The sequence below is a fragment of the Anomaloglossus baeobatrachus genome, chromosome 1, assembly GCF_048569485.1.
Source record: "Anomaloglossus baeobatrachus isolate aAnoBae1 chromosome 1, aAnoBae1.hap1, whole genome shotgun sequence".
Lineage (NCBI taxonomy): Eukaryota > Metazoa > Chordata > Amphibia > Anura > Aromobatidae > Anomaloglossus > Anomaloglossus baeobatrachus.
The window spans coordinates 467,239,601-467,254,986 of NC_134353.1; the positions used below are offsets into that span (position 1 = coordinate 467,239,601).

At 42.7% G+C, this 15,386-nt stretch overlaps 2 protein-coding genes across 4 annotated transcripts in view; one reads left to right on the top strand and one right to left on the bottom strand.

The window, feature by feature from the left end:
- Positions 1-3,761, top strand: part of POLR2E (RNA polymerase II, I and III subunit E) — a 40,660-nt gene extending 36,899 nt beyond the window's left edge. The window contains exon 7 of the mRNA XM_075314602.1: positions 3,415-3,761. Within this exon, the coding sequence (XP_075170717.1) occupies positions 3,415-3,480 (66 nt within the window). The 3' untranslated portion in view covers positions 3,481-3,761. The remainder of the gene's footprint in view (positions 1-3,414) is intronic.
- Positions 3,753-15,386, bottom strand: part of ARHGAP45 (Rho GTPase activating protein 45) — a 235,205-nt gene continuing 223,571 nt past the window's right edge. Inside the window, exons 22-23 of one of the 3 annotated variants that reach the window (XM_075314588.1) lie at positions 6,216-6,297; positions 3,753-4,381 (exon numbers count right to left, since the gene is read on the bottom strand). In XM_075314588.1, coding sequence (XP_075170703.1) covers positions 4,047-4,381; positions 6,216-6,297 — 417 coding nt within the window. In that variant the 3' untranslated portion in view covers positions 3,753-4,046. Of the gene's footprint in view, positions 4,382-6,215; positions 6,313-15,386 lie in introns of all 3 variants that reach the window. The other 2 variants (XM_075314569.1, XM_075314578.1) reach the window with 2 other exon arrangements.

Genomic DNA, 15,386 nt, shown 5'->3' on the forward strand with positions numbered 1-15,386 from the left:
TCCTAAAATACTGATGGGCGAACCTGGTCTGTACCAGACAATTAGTGAGGTCCATGTTACTGACTTGGTTTGGCCAACTGGATAAAATTAAAAAGGAAGCTGTCACACTGCTTCCGGGTCCACTCATTAAAGCTTATAAATATTCACTGCTTCTCTCAGACACCCTCTGTGAAAGCGTCTGTGACTGGGTGCCCTCACACTAGCTCTCTGGGTCCCTAAATCGAAGTGTAAGAATAAATAAACTTGAAATAAAATGGCACAGGGTCCCCTGTATTTTGATACCCAGGGGACTGAGTTGATCCTCCAAGTCACATATTTTATTTTCTTGTAATGGGCATAGTTGCTCATGAGTTTAACTACACGTTTCTATTTGTAGCTTTGGCTTCCTATAGTCTGAGTTTGGCCACACTTTGTTTGAGTTACATACTCACTGATACTTAATAATTAACTGTCACTGTCTGCCCTATTTATATACTCTTAAAACTACAAGAGATGTCACTTTGTTCAGTTTATCACTAGATGTAATTTTTCACCATACTTATGTTTCTAACACTCAAAAGTAGATGTCACTTTGTTCCTTTTACTGCAATCATCCATTCCCCGATCAGTGCACATGCCTGATGTCTGTGCCCTGGACCTTTTGGTAAGCGGCAGGCTCGAGTGTAGTGCGCCTGTGCCGCTGCTTAGCAACAGCAGGACGCTTGCATTCCGTTGGCCGCGACCCGAAGATAAGTTTGAACAGGAGGCTTGGACGCCGCTCATGTGCCGCACGCACTCGGCCACGTCACTTAGACACCCACTAATCCTCACCACTGATTGGCTCTTCTGCATTTAAATACTGACCCCTTCCTCCCCAATGAGTACCTACTGATGAAGTAATGCCAAATGTGCGTTGTGCTGGCAGGGACCTGACAGATATCATACACTACTGTAAGTTTTCAAACTTTTGTTCCAATTTATTGTTTTTTTTGTTTTGGTTTTTTTTTATGCAGCTATGTCTCCCTTTGGTATTCGCTTACTATGTAACTAAGGAATAGTACTAAAACTCTTGTCCACTAGATGGCTACATTTGTTCACTTTATCAAACCAGTGGGGACATAATTCTGCACATTACTAGCTGTGAGTGTGCTTTTTCTGTGAACATATACCGTAGTTCAGATTTTTGTATTTTTGGTATATTTTGTTCAGGGCCTGCATTTACTGGCAATTCTTGCTTTTAACACATTTTTGACTTATGAATATCTGTCTGTATTTTAATATTTGAATTAATAAAATTGAGCTTTTACATTTTTTTTTTTTTTTTTTTTTTTTTCCTTTTTGGATATTGAACAATGCAGCCAAAGCAGACAGCTGCAGCCCCCAGCTGTGTGCGTTCTTAGATGTAGATGTAGATATAGATAGATATAGATATATGATTATAATCTATATCTAGTGTGTGTGTTTGGGATTTTTAGCAAAAAAAAAAAAAAAAGACAGCTGGGGAGACCCATAGTTATTGGGCCCTCCACAGCCATCCCAGAATTTGCTCATCCATCAGATGCACCAATCCAGGCTCGTCCAGATTACCCTGGAGCAGTGGCCATTAGGGTAATATAAGGGGTTAATGATAGCTGTGATTTGTCATGAAATCACAGTTTTCATCAAACCCAAGGTTAGTAATGGGTAGGAGTCTGAGACCCCCTATTAATCGTGTAAGTATATTTAGTTAATAAATTGGAGAAAAAGTTTTTTTGGGTTTTTTTTTAACGCCCAAAACACCCCTGCAGATCCTACATAATCCATACCATGACGATCCCAACTGCTACTTTTTGAGGTCGCAGTGACCGTTCATTAGAAAACGTGACCGATCACTGCGGACTGTGGGACACAAGGGGTCCTTGGAAGAAGCTACTGCGAAAAGTGCATCGTGGTCCGTTCTTGGCTGCCTGGGCTATTTATTCCACTGTGGTCGGGTTTACCTATTTTACTTTGTGAGGTCCACTTGGATTTTGTGGAGTTTTGTTTATTAAATATTTTGTGTATTTTCACTTTCTTATGTCGCCACTCTTTCTTATATATCATGTGTATTGTTTATTTGAGCACTAATTGTGTTGTGCGCTTATAAATTGAAATGATTTTGCATGTCAGTTTTTCGCTATTTATAGGCATAGCTATACACTGCTACCATCTAGTCTAGGCTTCATTTTTACCAGTGTTCATCCTTGTATTACTTTGTTTAAATATAGTCCAGGATTGTCCAGTTTATTGTTATTGTCTCTTTGTATTTTATGTTAGTAAAAATTTGATTAAAGATTTTTTTTTTATTTGTTTAAAGGGAATCTGTGAAGTCAAAAAAGTGCTCTGACCTACAAGCATGGGCATATGTGAGCTGCTAACCCCTTCCTACCTATCCATGTGTTGTTATATTGTGTAATATAAAAGTAAAAAAATAAGTTTTATTACTTTCATATTCAATATGTAAATAGCACAGGTCTCTAGTCCCCTGGGCGTCTCATCAGCCTGTGTGCGTCTACATGCTTTCCATGGTATCACGCCAGCGACGTCACTTCTGCAGCTTCAGAATCTCGCGTGCATGCGCTTACCATTCTCGTCGCCTTCTCTTCCTGGCGCTTGCTTCTCAGCTTCTGACACGCACTACGCATGACTGAAACCACCGGCGGCTTCTGAGCATGCGCAGTGCGCGTTAGAATCCGACACGCAAAGACCAGGATGAGCAGGCGAGAATGGTAAGCATGCGCGAGACTCTGAAGTAGTGATGGTCATGTCGCTGATGTAAATCCATGGTATCATGCCCACAGGGCGATGAGACTCCCATGGGGCTGGAGACCTGTGCTATTTAAATAGGGAATATGTAAGTAATAAAACTTTCATATATATTTTCATATACAGTATATATATTTCATAAATACTTTCATATTGCACAATATAACACAAGGATGGGAGGAAGGGGTTAGCAGCTCACACAGGCTCCTGCTTGCAGGGCAGAATGCTTTTTTGACCTGCCAGGTTCCCTTTAAATAAAGTTTTCTCTCTTCCTTTTCTTTGGGGATTTGTAATCTGAGGAACTGTATGAGGTTAGGGGTTAAAACACAGAATGTGTCACTTATCAGACTGTGTGCTTTTGTTTACATACAGTGAAGGTTATATCACCAGGAGATTCACTGCCAGGAGTAGGTCTGTTCCTGTTAGGTGACCACTCTCCCATACCCTGTTAAGCAGCTCACTTTCAATAGACAATGTACACTGAAATCTGTGATGTGGTTGGGGTTAGCTTTCTGAGCTCTGTTACATGCTGCATCTAAGAATGTATGTTTATGGGGAAATTTAGTCATTTTACGAATTTCAAAAATGCACCGCAGGTGAGTTTGCGCAGCGTAAGACAAAAAATGAAGAACTTTTATTCCTGTTTTGCAGGTGGTAAAGATTATACGTCCTAGTGAGACCGCTGGCCGCTACATCACATATCGCTTGGTACAATGAGGTTTGTAGCCGGAGCCTGGAGCACCTATTGGCATCAATGTGACAAGAAAGTGATGAAATGCTGAGCGTCGTTGAAAGATATTCCACTGTACTTAATTCTGCATTTTTTTTTTAATTAATAAAAAACAAGTGTATTTTGTTATCTGCATGTCTTTGTATATGCATTTCTGTAAGTGGCCCAGGTGCAGTTACATTTAGCTTTTATAAAGTGATTTTTTTTTTTTTTTTTTTTTAACCTTGCGCCTGAAGTAAATAAATGCATTTTGATTAAAAAAATATATTTTTCAGTTCTTTAAGGAAAAAAAAGTGTTTTATTGTTAGCAATTATACACATTTCAAGATTTTTAATCTCCACACACAATGCACAATCTTTCAGTCTCTGCGGAGCTGCTGTTCGAGGTCAGTCAGTTCCCTTTGTACCATCGCTTGTCGGGCTACATGGATTTTCAGTACACACGAAGCTGAAAGCTTGCTGCTGCTTTTATTAAGAAGTCTACCACTTTAAATTATGAATATTTGCTTTGCAAGGCACAATGGAAAGAAGAATCCCAGTAGGTTGCAGTCACTTATACAAACTGTGGACAATGTTCAGTTAGAGAGCTCAATGCAATTCTTCCTTGTAGCACGCGGATAACGGGGAGAGGACGATGGCAGTGCAGAGGCGTCCTCACAAAGCGAGCGGCCAATAGTACATTGTTAGATTGATTTGTGTTATTTTCAGCTAGGTTTCCTTGACTTGGAGCATTATCTTCCTCAGACTCCGATTGTGCATCAGCTCCGATGTAAGGGATGTCATCTGTGCTAGTCTCACGAGCTTGTGTGGATAATGTTCCCCATGTATGTTGGATGTCTTCTCCACCATCGGACTCCGATTCTGAATCTACAGATGAGCCAACTGATGCTAAAAATAATAAAATAATGTTTTAGAACTGCAAAGCGACAGTGTATGGATCTCCTCTCTATTAGGTAGTAACATTAGACATTGTATACAGCTCCTTCATCTATGTGGCATGTCTGTAAAGCAGGTGAGGCAATAGGTACTAAAACGGTAATGTATACACACATGTATTGTTGGTAAATCTTAAACACACCAGTATTCTAGCTTTATATTTCACAAATGTTGTATGCACTTTGCACATTTATCATGTGTTTTAAGCTGAAATGTGAGAGCTCCAAAATTGCTTAAGAATTTATAGGTTGGCTTACTTCCTGACAATAGGTGGTTTAACACTAGAAGTCCCAGAGAGGGGTCATTTAACATTTCTACCATTGGAACCCTATGGAGCTAGAAATTTCTGGGACTTCTAGTGCTAAAGCTGTTCGGTCTAAAATAATACATTTGCAGTCACTATATGACTGCAGACTTCTTAATCCTAACAGTGCACACATTGTGCGCGGCGAGGATTCGCCGGTTTGTGAACCGGGAACGGTGATCATGTGTGTGATATGCATGTTCCCGGCCACAACCCAACTAGTGGGTGCAGCCTTGCTCAATACTAGTGGGCATGGGTGTCCAGTGGGTGCAGCCTCACACTATATACACTTTTTTGTATTGAGCAAGGCCCTGCCCACTAGACAGGATCTGGCCAGGAGTAGCCATATCACACAATTGTGGTCATGTGACTGCTGTTCCCGGCTGAGAAACCGGAGAATCCTTGCAGCACACAGTGCACTGGGAGGATTCAGAAGTCTGCAGTCACATATGAGTGACTGTAGTCTTATTTTTGACCGGATAACTTCTTTCCCTAAAGGGGGCTTTACACGCAACAACATCGCTAACGAGATGTCGTTGGGGTCAAGGAATTTGTGACGCACATCCGGCCTAGTTAGCGACGTTGTTGCGTGTGACACGTACGAGCGAACACTAACTATGTAAAATACTCACTAAATCGTTGATTGTTGACATGTCGTTCGTTTCCCAAATGTCGTTGCTGGTTCAGGATGCAGGTTGTTGGTCGTTCCTGAGGCAGCACGCATCGCTATGTGTGACACCCCAGGAACGACGAACAACCCGTACCTGCATCCTCCGGCAATGAGGTGGGCTTGTCTTTCATGCGGCTGCTCTCCGTCCCTCCGCTTCTATTGGACGCCTGCCGTGTGACGTCGCTGTGACGCCGCACGAACCGCCCCCTTAGAAAAGAGGCTGTTTGCCAACCACAGCGACGTCGTTAGGAAGGTACGACCATGTGACGGGGCCTAGCAATATTGTGCGTCACGGGCAGAGATTTGCCTGTGATGCACAAACGACGGGGGCGGGTGCTTTTACAAGCGACATCGCTGCGTGTAAAGCGCCCTTTAGACTGATAAAGATGCACTTTTACTTAGTACCTTGGACTTTCTTTTGCTCAACAAATGAATCAAGATTTTCTGTAATGGTCATTGATTTGACCTGTTCTCAATTCTAGAAAGTTATTCCGCCTGATTTAGGCTTCATACACCTATGCCTTTATTCCATTGCAAGGTTAAAGCATTCGATTTTTCATATTTCTGTTACTTCTACCTGTAATTAGTAGATGTTTGTACTGCATCGATTCTATAGAATTTATTAGGATCATAGATAGGGATATATATATATATATATATATATATATATATAATATATATATATATATATATATATATATATATATGAGAGAGATGCTCTTGATTATGGTTGCTTCAAGAATGTTATCATTTAGCGCTATGGTAGTGTTGAGAAGCAAGGGATTTGAGTGAAAAGCAGTGATGTAGCTCACCTCTGAACACTGTAGACTGGAAATCAGTAGCAACTTCAACTTCCTCCTCTTCAGCCGTGATGTGAAGTTTAGGCAGACTTTCCTGGGAAGAGGAGTCCTGCACATTACACACAGAACCAAATAATCATTAAGTCAAACTTACTTTGTTCTCATAGAACTTTCATTGTTGAATATTGAAAATTACCAGCCTCATGGATCCAAGCTATCTCACTTAAAAATTAGAAGATTAATGCTGAAATGCAATATACTGCTATGGGCATGTGTTTTGTTATGGCCTCATTCAAGCCAATTATGAGCAGTTTGTATCTGGTTTTTGACAGTGTGCCCATGTGCTTTGATCTGTTCCCTAGTCCATGATGACCAATGTGTATGAGCATGCTGGCCAGACTTGATTTTATTCACGCATTGAAAAGAGAAATCAATGAATACCAATGAGTTCTTTTTATATTCATGTGTTTATAACTTGCATGGAGAGTCCTTGTTAAATTCTATATCTATTAGTACATCAACTGACTTGTCATAAATCAATCCTGTACATCTGCATTTTCCATCATAATGTAAAGCCCTACAACTTGCCTACCTTCGGACACATCATATCAAAAGAGCAATCAATGAAAAAGGACAAAATGGTCAGAAAAATAGAAGGAACAAGGCAGAGACCAGGAACCCCAATGGCTTGATACTACAGTATGACAAAAAAAAAAGACCCTGGTGGATTGATCTAGGTTTGCACAACATCAAACTAACTACAGGGCGTCCATCAACTTGTCATGGCTTGAGTTTGAGCTGAATGCCATTAAAAGAAAATAAAAACTTTCTCCCCTCTGCCACCACAATTAACACCATGGCCAGTTCATGCGCAGTATTGTTTTAAAGGTTTTTTTTCTCCAACTCGTCAATAAAATGGTGCCAGAATCGGCGCATACCGCGATCTCCGGTGCCATTTTACTGAGGACACTGGAGATTACTACGGTATGCATGGCAGCAGCGCATGTGCTATAAAAAAAAAATCAATCTGCACATGAGCCACCGCTGCTCGTATTTCGTCTTTACAGTGTCTTCGATAAAGTGGTGCCGGATATCTGTGTACATGTGCTGATTCCGGTGCCAACTTATTGAATAGTTGGAAAAAATGTGAATGTAATACAGAGCATGCGCCGGCCATAGTGTTAACCCCATCACCCTGGGCCTGAAAACACCCTTCTGACCAGTGTCACTTTATCCACAACACATGGGAAAGAGTGGGCACAACTACACCAAACATGTACTGGGAAATCCAGAATAATGGAATGAAGCAAGTGGAGTTCCTTGTTGCATGCAAAAAGTGTGAAAAAGTTTATTAATAACACAGAGAAATATTATTAAGAACACTTAAAACTGGGAAAGATCAAAGGGGTGATGCACCCATGAACAGTTTAGCACATCACCACTAAAACCTCATGAAATAATGCAGATGGAGCAAATCACATAGGCTCAAAAATAACAGCACCAGAGAACAGTGTACAGCAATGCAGTCACCAAATGTAGGACTAACATAAATATGGTACAGATCAAAGAGAGCCAATACAATACCAGATGAGTAAATAATCAGAGAGAGGAAGTGTGGGTGCGCCTGCCCCACGCGTTACGCCACCATGTGTGGCTTCATCATGGATAAATGCATTTATGTATTGGCTCTCTTTGATCTGTACCACATTTATGTTAGTCCTACATTTGGTGACTATGTATTGCTGTATACTGTTCTCTGGTACTGTTATTTTTGAGCCTGTGTGATTTGCTCCATCTGCATTATTTCATGAGGTTTTAGTGGTGATGTGCTAAACTGTTCATGGGTGGATCACCCCTTTGATCTTTCCCAGTTTTAAGTGTTCTTAATAATATTTCTCTGTGTTATTAATAAACTTTTTTACACTTTTTGCATGCAACAAGGGACTCCTCTTGCTTCATTCCATTATTCTGGATTTTCCAGTACATGTTTGGTGTAGTTGTGCCCACTCTTTCCCATGTGTTGTGTTGTAAGTTCTATTTATGGGTTGGAGCACACTTCCGTAATCTATTTAAAGTGGTGCCGTCCCCATTTGTTTCTTGTTCAGTGTCACTTTATGACATTATAACTCAGGAACACTTCATCGGATCCCAGTGATTAAGATTGTTTTTTCGTGACATATTGTACTTCATGATAGTGGTAAATTTAGGACGATATATTTTGTGTTTATTTCTGAAAATACCGGAAATTTGGCATTTTTAAAGTTTCCTATTTTCAAACTTTTAAATTTTATGGCCATAAATCCCAGCGTTATGCTACACAAAACAGTTACTAAATAACATTTCACACGTGTCTACTTTACAACCGCACAAGTTTTGAAATGTAGTTTTTTGTTGTAAGATAGAAGGGTTCAAAGTTTATCAGCAATTTCCCATTTTTCCAACAAAATTTACAAAACCATTTTTTTAGGGACCACATTATATATGAAGTGAGAATCCTAGGTGACAGAAAATGCCTAAAAGTAATAACATTTAAACTGCCCTCAAACTGCTCAAAACCACATCCAAGAAGTTTGTTAACCCTTTAGGTGCTTCACAGGAACCAAAACTATGTTGAATGAAAAAATTAAAAATGTTACTTTTTTTCATACCAAACTGTCATTTGAGCCATAAAATTTTGCATTTTCACAAGGGTGTCAGGGAAAATGCACCATAAAATTTATTGTGCAATTTCTACGCAGTACGCAGATACCCCATATGTGGTGGAAATCAAGTAATTGGGCGCACGGCAGGGCTCGGAAGTGAAGGCACGCCATTTGAGTTTTTGAAAGCAAAACTAGCTGGAATCATTAGTGGATGCCATGTTGTGTTTGGAGACTCCCTGAGTTGCTTAAACAGTGGAGCTCTCCGACAAGTGAACCCATTTTGGAAACTAGACCCTTCAAGAAATTTACAGGTTCATCTCAATAAATTAGAATATCAAAAAGTTAATTTATTTCAGTAATTCAATACAAAAAGGAAAACATTATATAGTCATTACAAACAGTGATCTATTTCAATTGTTTATTTCTGTTAATGTTGATGATTATGGCTTACAGCCAATGAAAACCCAAAAGTCATTATCTCAGAAATCTGGAATAATTACCACATAACACCTGCAAAGGCTTCCTAAGTGTTCAAGATGGTCCCAATCATGAGGAAGACTGCTGACTTGACAGATGTCAAGAAGGCAGTCATTGACACACTCCACAAGGAGGTTAAGCCACAAAAAGTCATTGCTAAAGGAGCCGCCTGTTCACAGAGAGCTGTATCCAAGCATATTAAAGCAAAGTTGAGTGGAAGGAAAAAGTGTGGTAGATAAAGGCGCACAAGCAACTGGGATAACCGCAGCCTTGATAGGCTTGTTAAGAAAGGGCCATTAAAAAATTTGGGGGAGATTCACAAGGAGTGGACTGCTGCTGGAGTCAGTGCATCAAGAGCCACCTCACACACAAACGTATCCAGGACTTGGGCTACAACTGTCACATTCTTTGTGTTAAGCCACTCATGACCAATAGACAACGCCAGAAGCGTCTTACCCAGGCCAAGGAGAAAAATAACTGGACTGTTGCTCAGTGGTCCAAGGTGTTTGCAGATGAAAGTAAATTTTCATTTAATTTGGAAATGAATGTCCCAGAGTCTGAGGGAAGAGTGGAGAGGCACAATCCAAGCTGCTTGAGGTCTAGTGTGAAGTTTCCACAATCAGTGATGGTTTGGGGAGCCGTGTCATCTGCTGGTGTAGGTCCACTGTGTTTTATCAAGACCAAAGTCAGCGCAGCCGTCTACCAGGAAATGTTAGACTTGTGTTAAATGTTAAATCTTCATGCTTACCTCTGCCGACAAGCTTTTTGCAGATGGAAATTTCATTTTCCAGCAGGACTTGGCACCTGTCCACACTGCCAAAAGTACCAATACTTGGTTTAATAACCACAGTATCACTGTGCTTGATTGGCCAGCAGACTCGCCTGACCTAAACTCCATTGAGAATCTACGGGGTATTGTCAAGAGGAAGATGAGAGATACCAGACCCAACAATGCAGATGAGCTGAAGGCTGCAATCAAAGCAACCTGGGCTTCCATAACACCTCAGCAGTGCCACAGGGTGATCGCCTCCATTGATGCAGTAATTCATGCAAAAGACCAAGCATTGAGTGCATTTACTGTACAGTACATATTTTTCTATAAGCCAACATTTCTGAGTTTTAAATCATTTTTTTAGTTGGTCTTATGTAATATGAAAATTTTCTGAGAGAATGACTTTTGGGTTTTGATTGGCTGTAAGCCATAATCATCAACATTAACAGAAATAAACACTTGAAATAGATCACTCTGTTTGTATTGTCTCTATATAATATATGCATTTCCACTTTTGTATTGAATTACTGAAATAAATTAGATTTTTGACGATATTCTAATTTATTGAGATGCACCTGTATCTAGATGTTTGGTGAGCACCTTGAACCCCCTGGGGCTTCACAGAAGTTTATAACTTTGAGCCGTGAAAATGAAAAAAAAAATTGTAACTTGAACCAGATACATCTTTTTTTCACAAGGGTATCAGGTAAAAATGTACCATAAAACATATTGTGCAATTTCTCTTGAGTACGCTGATATCTCATATGTCGTGGAAATCAACTATTTGGGTACACGGCAGAGCTCGGAAGGGAAATAGCGCCATGTGACTGCAAAATTCGCAGGAATCATTATCAGACACCATGTCATGTTTGTAGAGCCCCTGAGGTGCCTCAACAGTGGATCATCCCCACAAGTGACTCCATTTTGGAAACTAGCCACCTCAAGGAATTTATGTAGAAGGTTGGTGAGCACCTGAAACCCATGGGGGCTTCATAAAATTTTAGAATGTTGAGCTGTGAAAATGAAAAAATACATTTTTAACCTCAAAAATGTCATTTTTCTTAAAATTCATTAAGGGTACTTTCACACTTGCGTTGTTTGGCAGCCATCGCAATCCACCGCTTTGGGAAAAGCGCAATCCGTTAACGGATGTGCGCTGTTTCCCAGAGACTTGTATTGACGACGCATTACAATGGATGGCCTTGCTTTGTATCTGCCAGCCGACGCTGCGTTGCATCCACCGGGCGGAAAGAACGCAGCATGTAGCGTTTTCCTGCGCTTCCCAGAGCATCAAAAAAACGCAATGTGCTGGATTCCGTCGGCGTCCGACATTTTTATAATGGAAGCCTATGGTGGCGGAATCCGTCGGCATCCGTCCTTTGACGGTTTCCTGTGACGGATCTGTCTTTACACAACTGTGCATGCTCAGTTGAGTAAATTGCTGAAAAAAAAGCTACAACAGATTCCGTTGTTTTGCAGGATCCGTCGCATCAGTTGTGCCACTATATGCAACGCATCCGTTGCATCCGTCACACAACGCAATGCGACGGATGCCGCACAACGCAAGTGTGAAACTAGCCTAATTCAATTTGTCGTGCAATTTCTCCTGAGTACACCAGTAACCCCATATGTGGTCAAAAACTACTTTTGGGGTGTAGTACAAAGTGAAGGGAAAAAGCACCATATTGGAGTGCAGATTTAGTTGGAATGGTGTGGGTGTGCCATGTTACAATGGCAGAGCCCCTGAGGTGCCAGAATAGCAGAAACCCCCCACAAGTGACCCTATTTTACAAACCGCACCCTCAATGAATTCATCCATGGGTGCAGTGAGCATAATGACACTACAGGTGTGTCAAAAATTTTATACTATTGTGCAGTGAACAAAAAATAATTACATTTTTACCACTAAAATGTTGTTTTAACCCCAGATTTCCAATATTCACAAGGGAAATAAGTAAGAAAGGCCCTATAATGTGTTATTACTCCTGAAATAAGTGCCAGAACAAAAGAAATCCCCTTCAAGTCACCAAATTTTGGAAATTACACCACTCTGGGAATTCATCTATGGGTGTAGTGACGACTTAAGGGTGCTTTACACGCTGCGACATCGCTAGCAATTGCTAGCGATGTCACGTGCGATAGCACCGGCCCCCGTCGTTGGTGCGATATGTGGTGATCGCTGCCGTAGCGAACATTATCGCTACGGCAGCATCACACGCACATAACTGTTCTGCGACGTCGCTGTTGATGCCGAACAATCCCTCCTTCAAGGGAGAGGTGCATTCGGCGTCACAAAACGGCCGTCCAATAGAAGAGGAGGGGTGGAGATGAGCGGCCGGAACATGCCGCCCACCTCCTTCCTTCCTCATTGCCGGTGGACGCAGGTAAGGAGAAGTTCGTGACACCGCAGGAACAACAAACAAACTCGCTACTGACGAGACATCGATTTTTGGTAAATGAACGACGTGTCACAGACCAACGATTTTTGCCTCTTTTGTGATCGTTTAAGGTCGCTCATAGGTGTTACATGCTGCAATGTTGCTAACAACGCCGGATGTGCATCACAAACACCATGACCCCGACGATATATCATTAGCGATGTCGCAGCGTGTAAATGGCCCTTAAGTCTCTGGAACACAGTGAATGTTGCAGAATTAAAAAAAATTGCAAATAAGTCCTGCCCAGTACATTTTAGTGCCCATACATTGTGCCCAGCTCGTGCTTCTGTAAACCTGCACCCCGTCCATTTAAATGGGCTCTCCTCACTACAACAATGGAAAATGCGGATGCTAACTGTGGTTTTGGCACATTGTGGGGCTCAGAAGAGAGGGGCACATTTGGATTTGGGAGCGCAGATTTTGTTGGGTTTCTTTTTCTCAGGGAGGGAGCCATAGCATTTTTCAAGAGCCTTTGTGCTATAAGCAACATGGAAGGCCCCTAAATTTCCATTAACCGATGACGGACCTGAGTGGGGACTTATGGTTTTTGTGGGCTGAGTTGAATGCTATTTGGCAGCAATTTTGGTACAGAAAACTTTGGATCAGCTCCCATTTATTCTGTGCTTTATGGTGAGTGCTTATATTGGGGTTTCCATCTACATCTCTGAAATACATGATTCAAGTGAAACCTGCGACGGTTTATTCACTAATAGAGTTAGTCTGGACTCTGTTTGGCCTCTGTTCAGCAGTGTCCGTCTTTTCAAAGGTGACTGTTGATGACCGCACTTTTGTGCACACCTAAAAAGAGGCATAAAAAGATGGACACTGTCGGACCACCGGCTAGACGTGAGGTCAAAGTGACTCCCTCTGGCTCATTACAGTGAATTTTCTGTTGGGAATTTTGTCTGAATCATGTTTTTCAGAGATTTAGGGTACGTGCCCATGATCCGCACATACTGCGTCCTGGACGAAGCATGTCTTTTCCTGTGGAAAAGTGTTCTCTGCAGGAGATTGCAGCTGCCCGTGCCCAAGATCAGGGTTTGGGGCGCTGTGGACTTTTCCCAGGTGAGGACTCAAGCATCTTGCATAATGGGGGCAATTCTGATTGAGAAAGGGACATCCTAGTGGTAGACAACCCCTTTAAGTAACCATATCGCAAAGAACAGACGGCTTACAGCTGTTAACGCCATATGCTACTGTATGATTGTTTGTATTTTAGGCAACAAAAAATATTTTTTCATCTTTTACATTTTTAAATTAACAAAAAAGCAAAACTTTGGGCACGCTTCATGATTAAACCATAATAGCAACCCCCTTTGGCAAGTATCACAACTTGTAAACGCTTTTTGTAGCCCGCCAAGAGTCTTTCAATTCTTGCATGAGGGATTTTCATCTATTCTTCTTTGGAAAAGTCTTCCAGTCCTGTGAGATATCTGGCTCGTCTTGCATGCACTGCTCTTTTGAGGTCTAGACACAGATTTTCAGCGATGTTCAGATTAGTGGACTGAAAGGGCCACTGTAAAACCTTCAGCTTGTGCTTTTTGAGGTAGTTTATTGTGGATTTTTACATCTTTAGGATCATGATCCATTTGTAGAAGCCATTCTCTTTTCAACTTCAGCTTTTTACAGATGGTGTAATGTTTGTGTCGCGGGCGGGGAGGAGGGTGCCGGCACCGCGCTCACCCCCCTGCTCGGGTCCGGCTGCTGCTGCTCAGTGGTGGCTCGAGCGGTGGGCCGGATCCCGGGGGTTTTCGAGCGGCACTCCTCGCCCGTGAGTGAAAGGGGTATTTTGTTGGGGAGATTGTCCGTGACGCCACCCACGATTGTGGTGATTTGTAGCACCACCGCTGCTCAATATGGGGATCCCGGGAGTGGTGATGCGGAGCAGCCAGGTGTTGTGTTGCCCCTCCGTGGGTAGGGGTTGGTGATGGTGTGGAAGGTGCAGGGCCTGGTGGGCGCAGGGACGCGGGGGCAGTGCTGTGCCTTGCGGCACTGTGGTACTCACTCAGCCTGAGACGTTGACACAGTTTTACGGTAAACCACACGGCTGGAAAGACGGTTCCCACGGACGGCTGCACTTGCTCTCCCAGCAGGTAACGGTGATGTCCCTCTGACCTGCACCTGATGTTTCTAAGTTGGTAGCGATGAGTTCCCACCGGTAACCCGCTCCCCGGCTTGGATATGAGCCGGAGGAGCCCTACTTTGCCCGCAGACGCTGGCCCTGAGGAGCTGGTGCCCTGGCGGTGGCGGTGTTCCTCACTAATGGTTGGACGGTTGTCTTCAATCGGGACTTGGTTGTTGGGGGATCGACGTCCCCTTCACTGACGGATTCGGCAAATTATGGCGACTCCTAGCCTTGCCGGGGTCCGAGAGGCCCCTGCCCTGGTGCTGACTGTCCTTCGTATACTGCTCCAGACCACCGGGCCACTACTCGACCGCGGTCCTTCCAGCAACCTCCGAGCAGTCCCACTCCAGACGATCACCGCTGTTGCTGACCTTGCTGACCTGTCCTGCACTTAGCTGGACTCACTTCAGGCCTTTCTACGCTCTCTTTTGTTCCTTTTCTTCTTTGTTCCACTACTACTTCACTTTCACTTAGCTCCTCTACCACTTCCTTCTACTTCACTCCCCTGAACTAATCTGCCTGGTTTCTCCCGCCTCCAGGGCTGTGTACTCCTCAGTGGGCGGAGCCAACTGCCTGGCCCACCCCCTGGTGTGAACATCAGCTCCTGGAGGAAGGCAACAAGGATTTTGGTAGCTTTGATGTTCCTGACTGGGATGTAGGGTGTGGTGGTGTGTTGACCTGTGACCCCTGGCTTGCCCAGGGCGTCACATTTGCATCAAGAATTTGTAG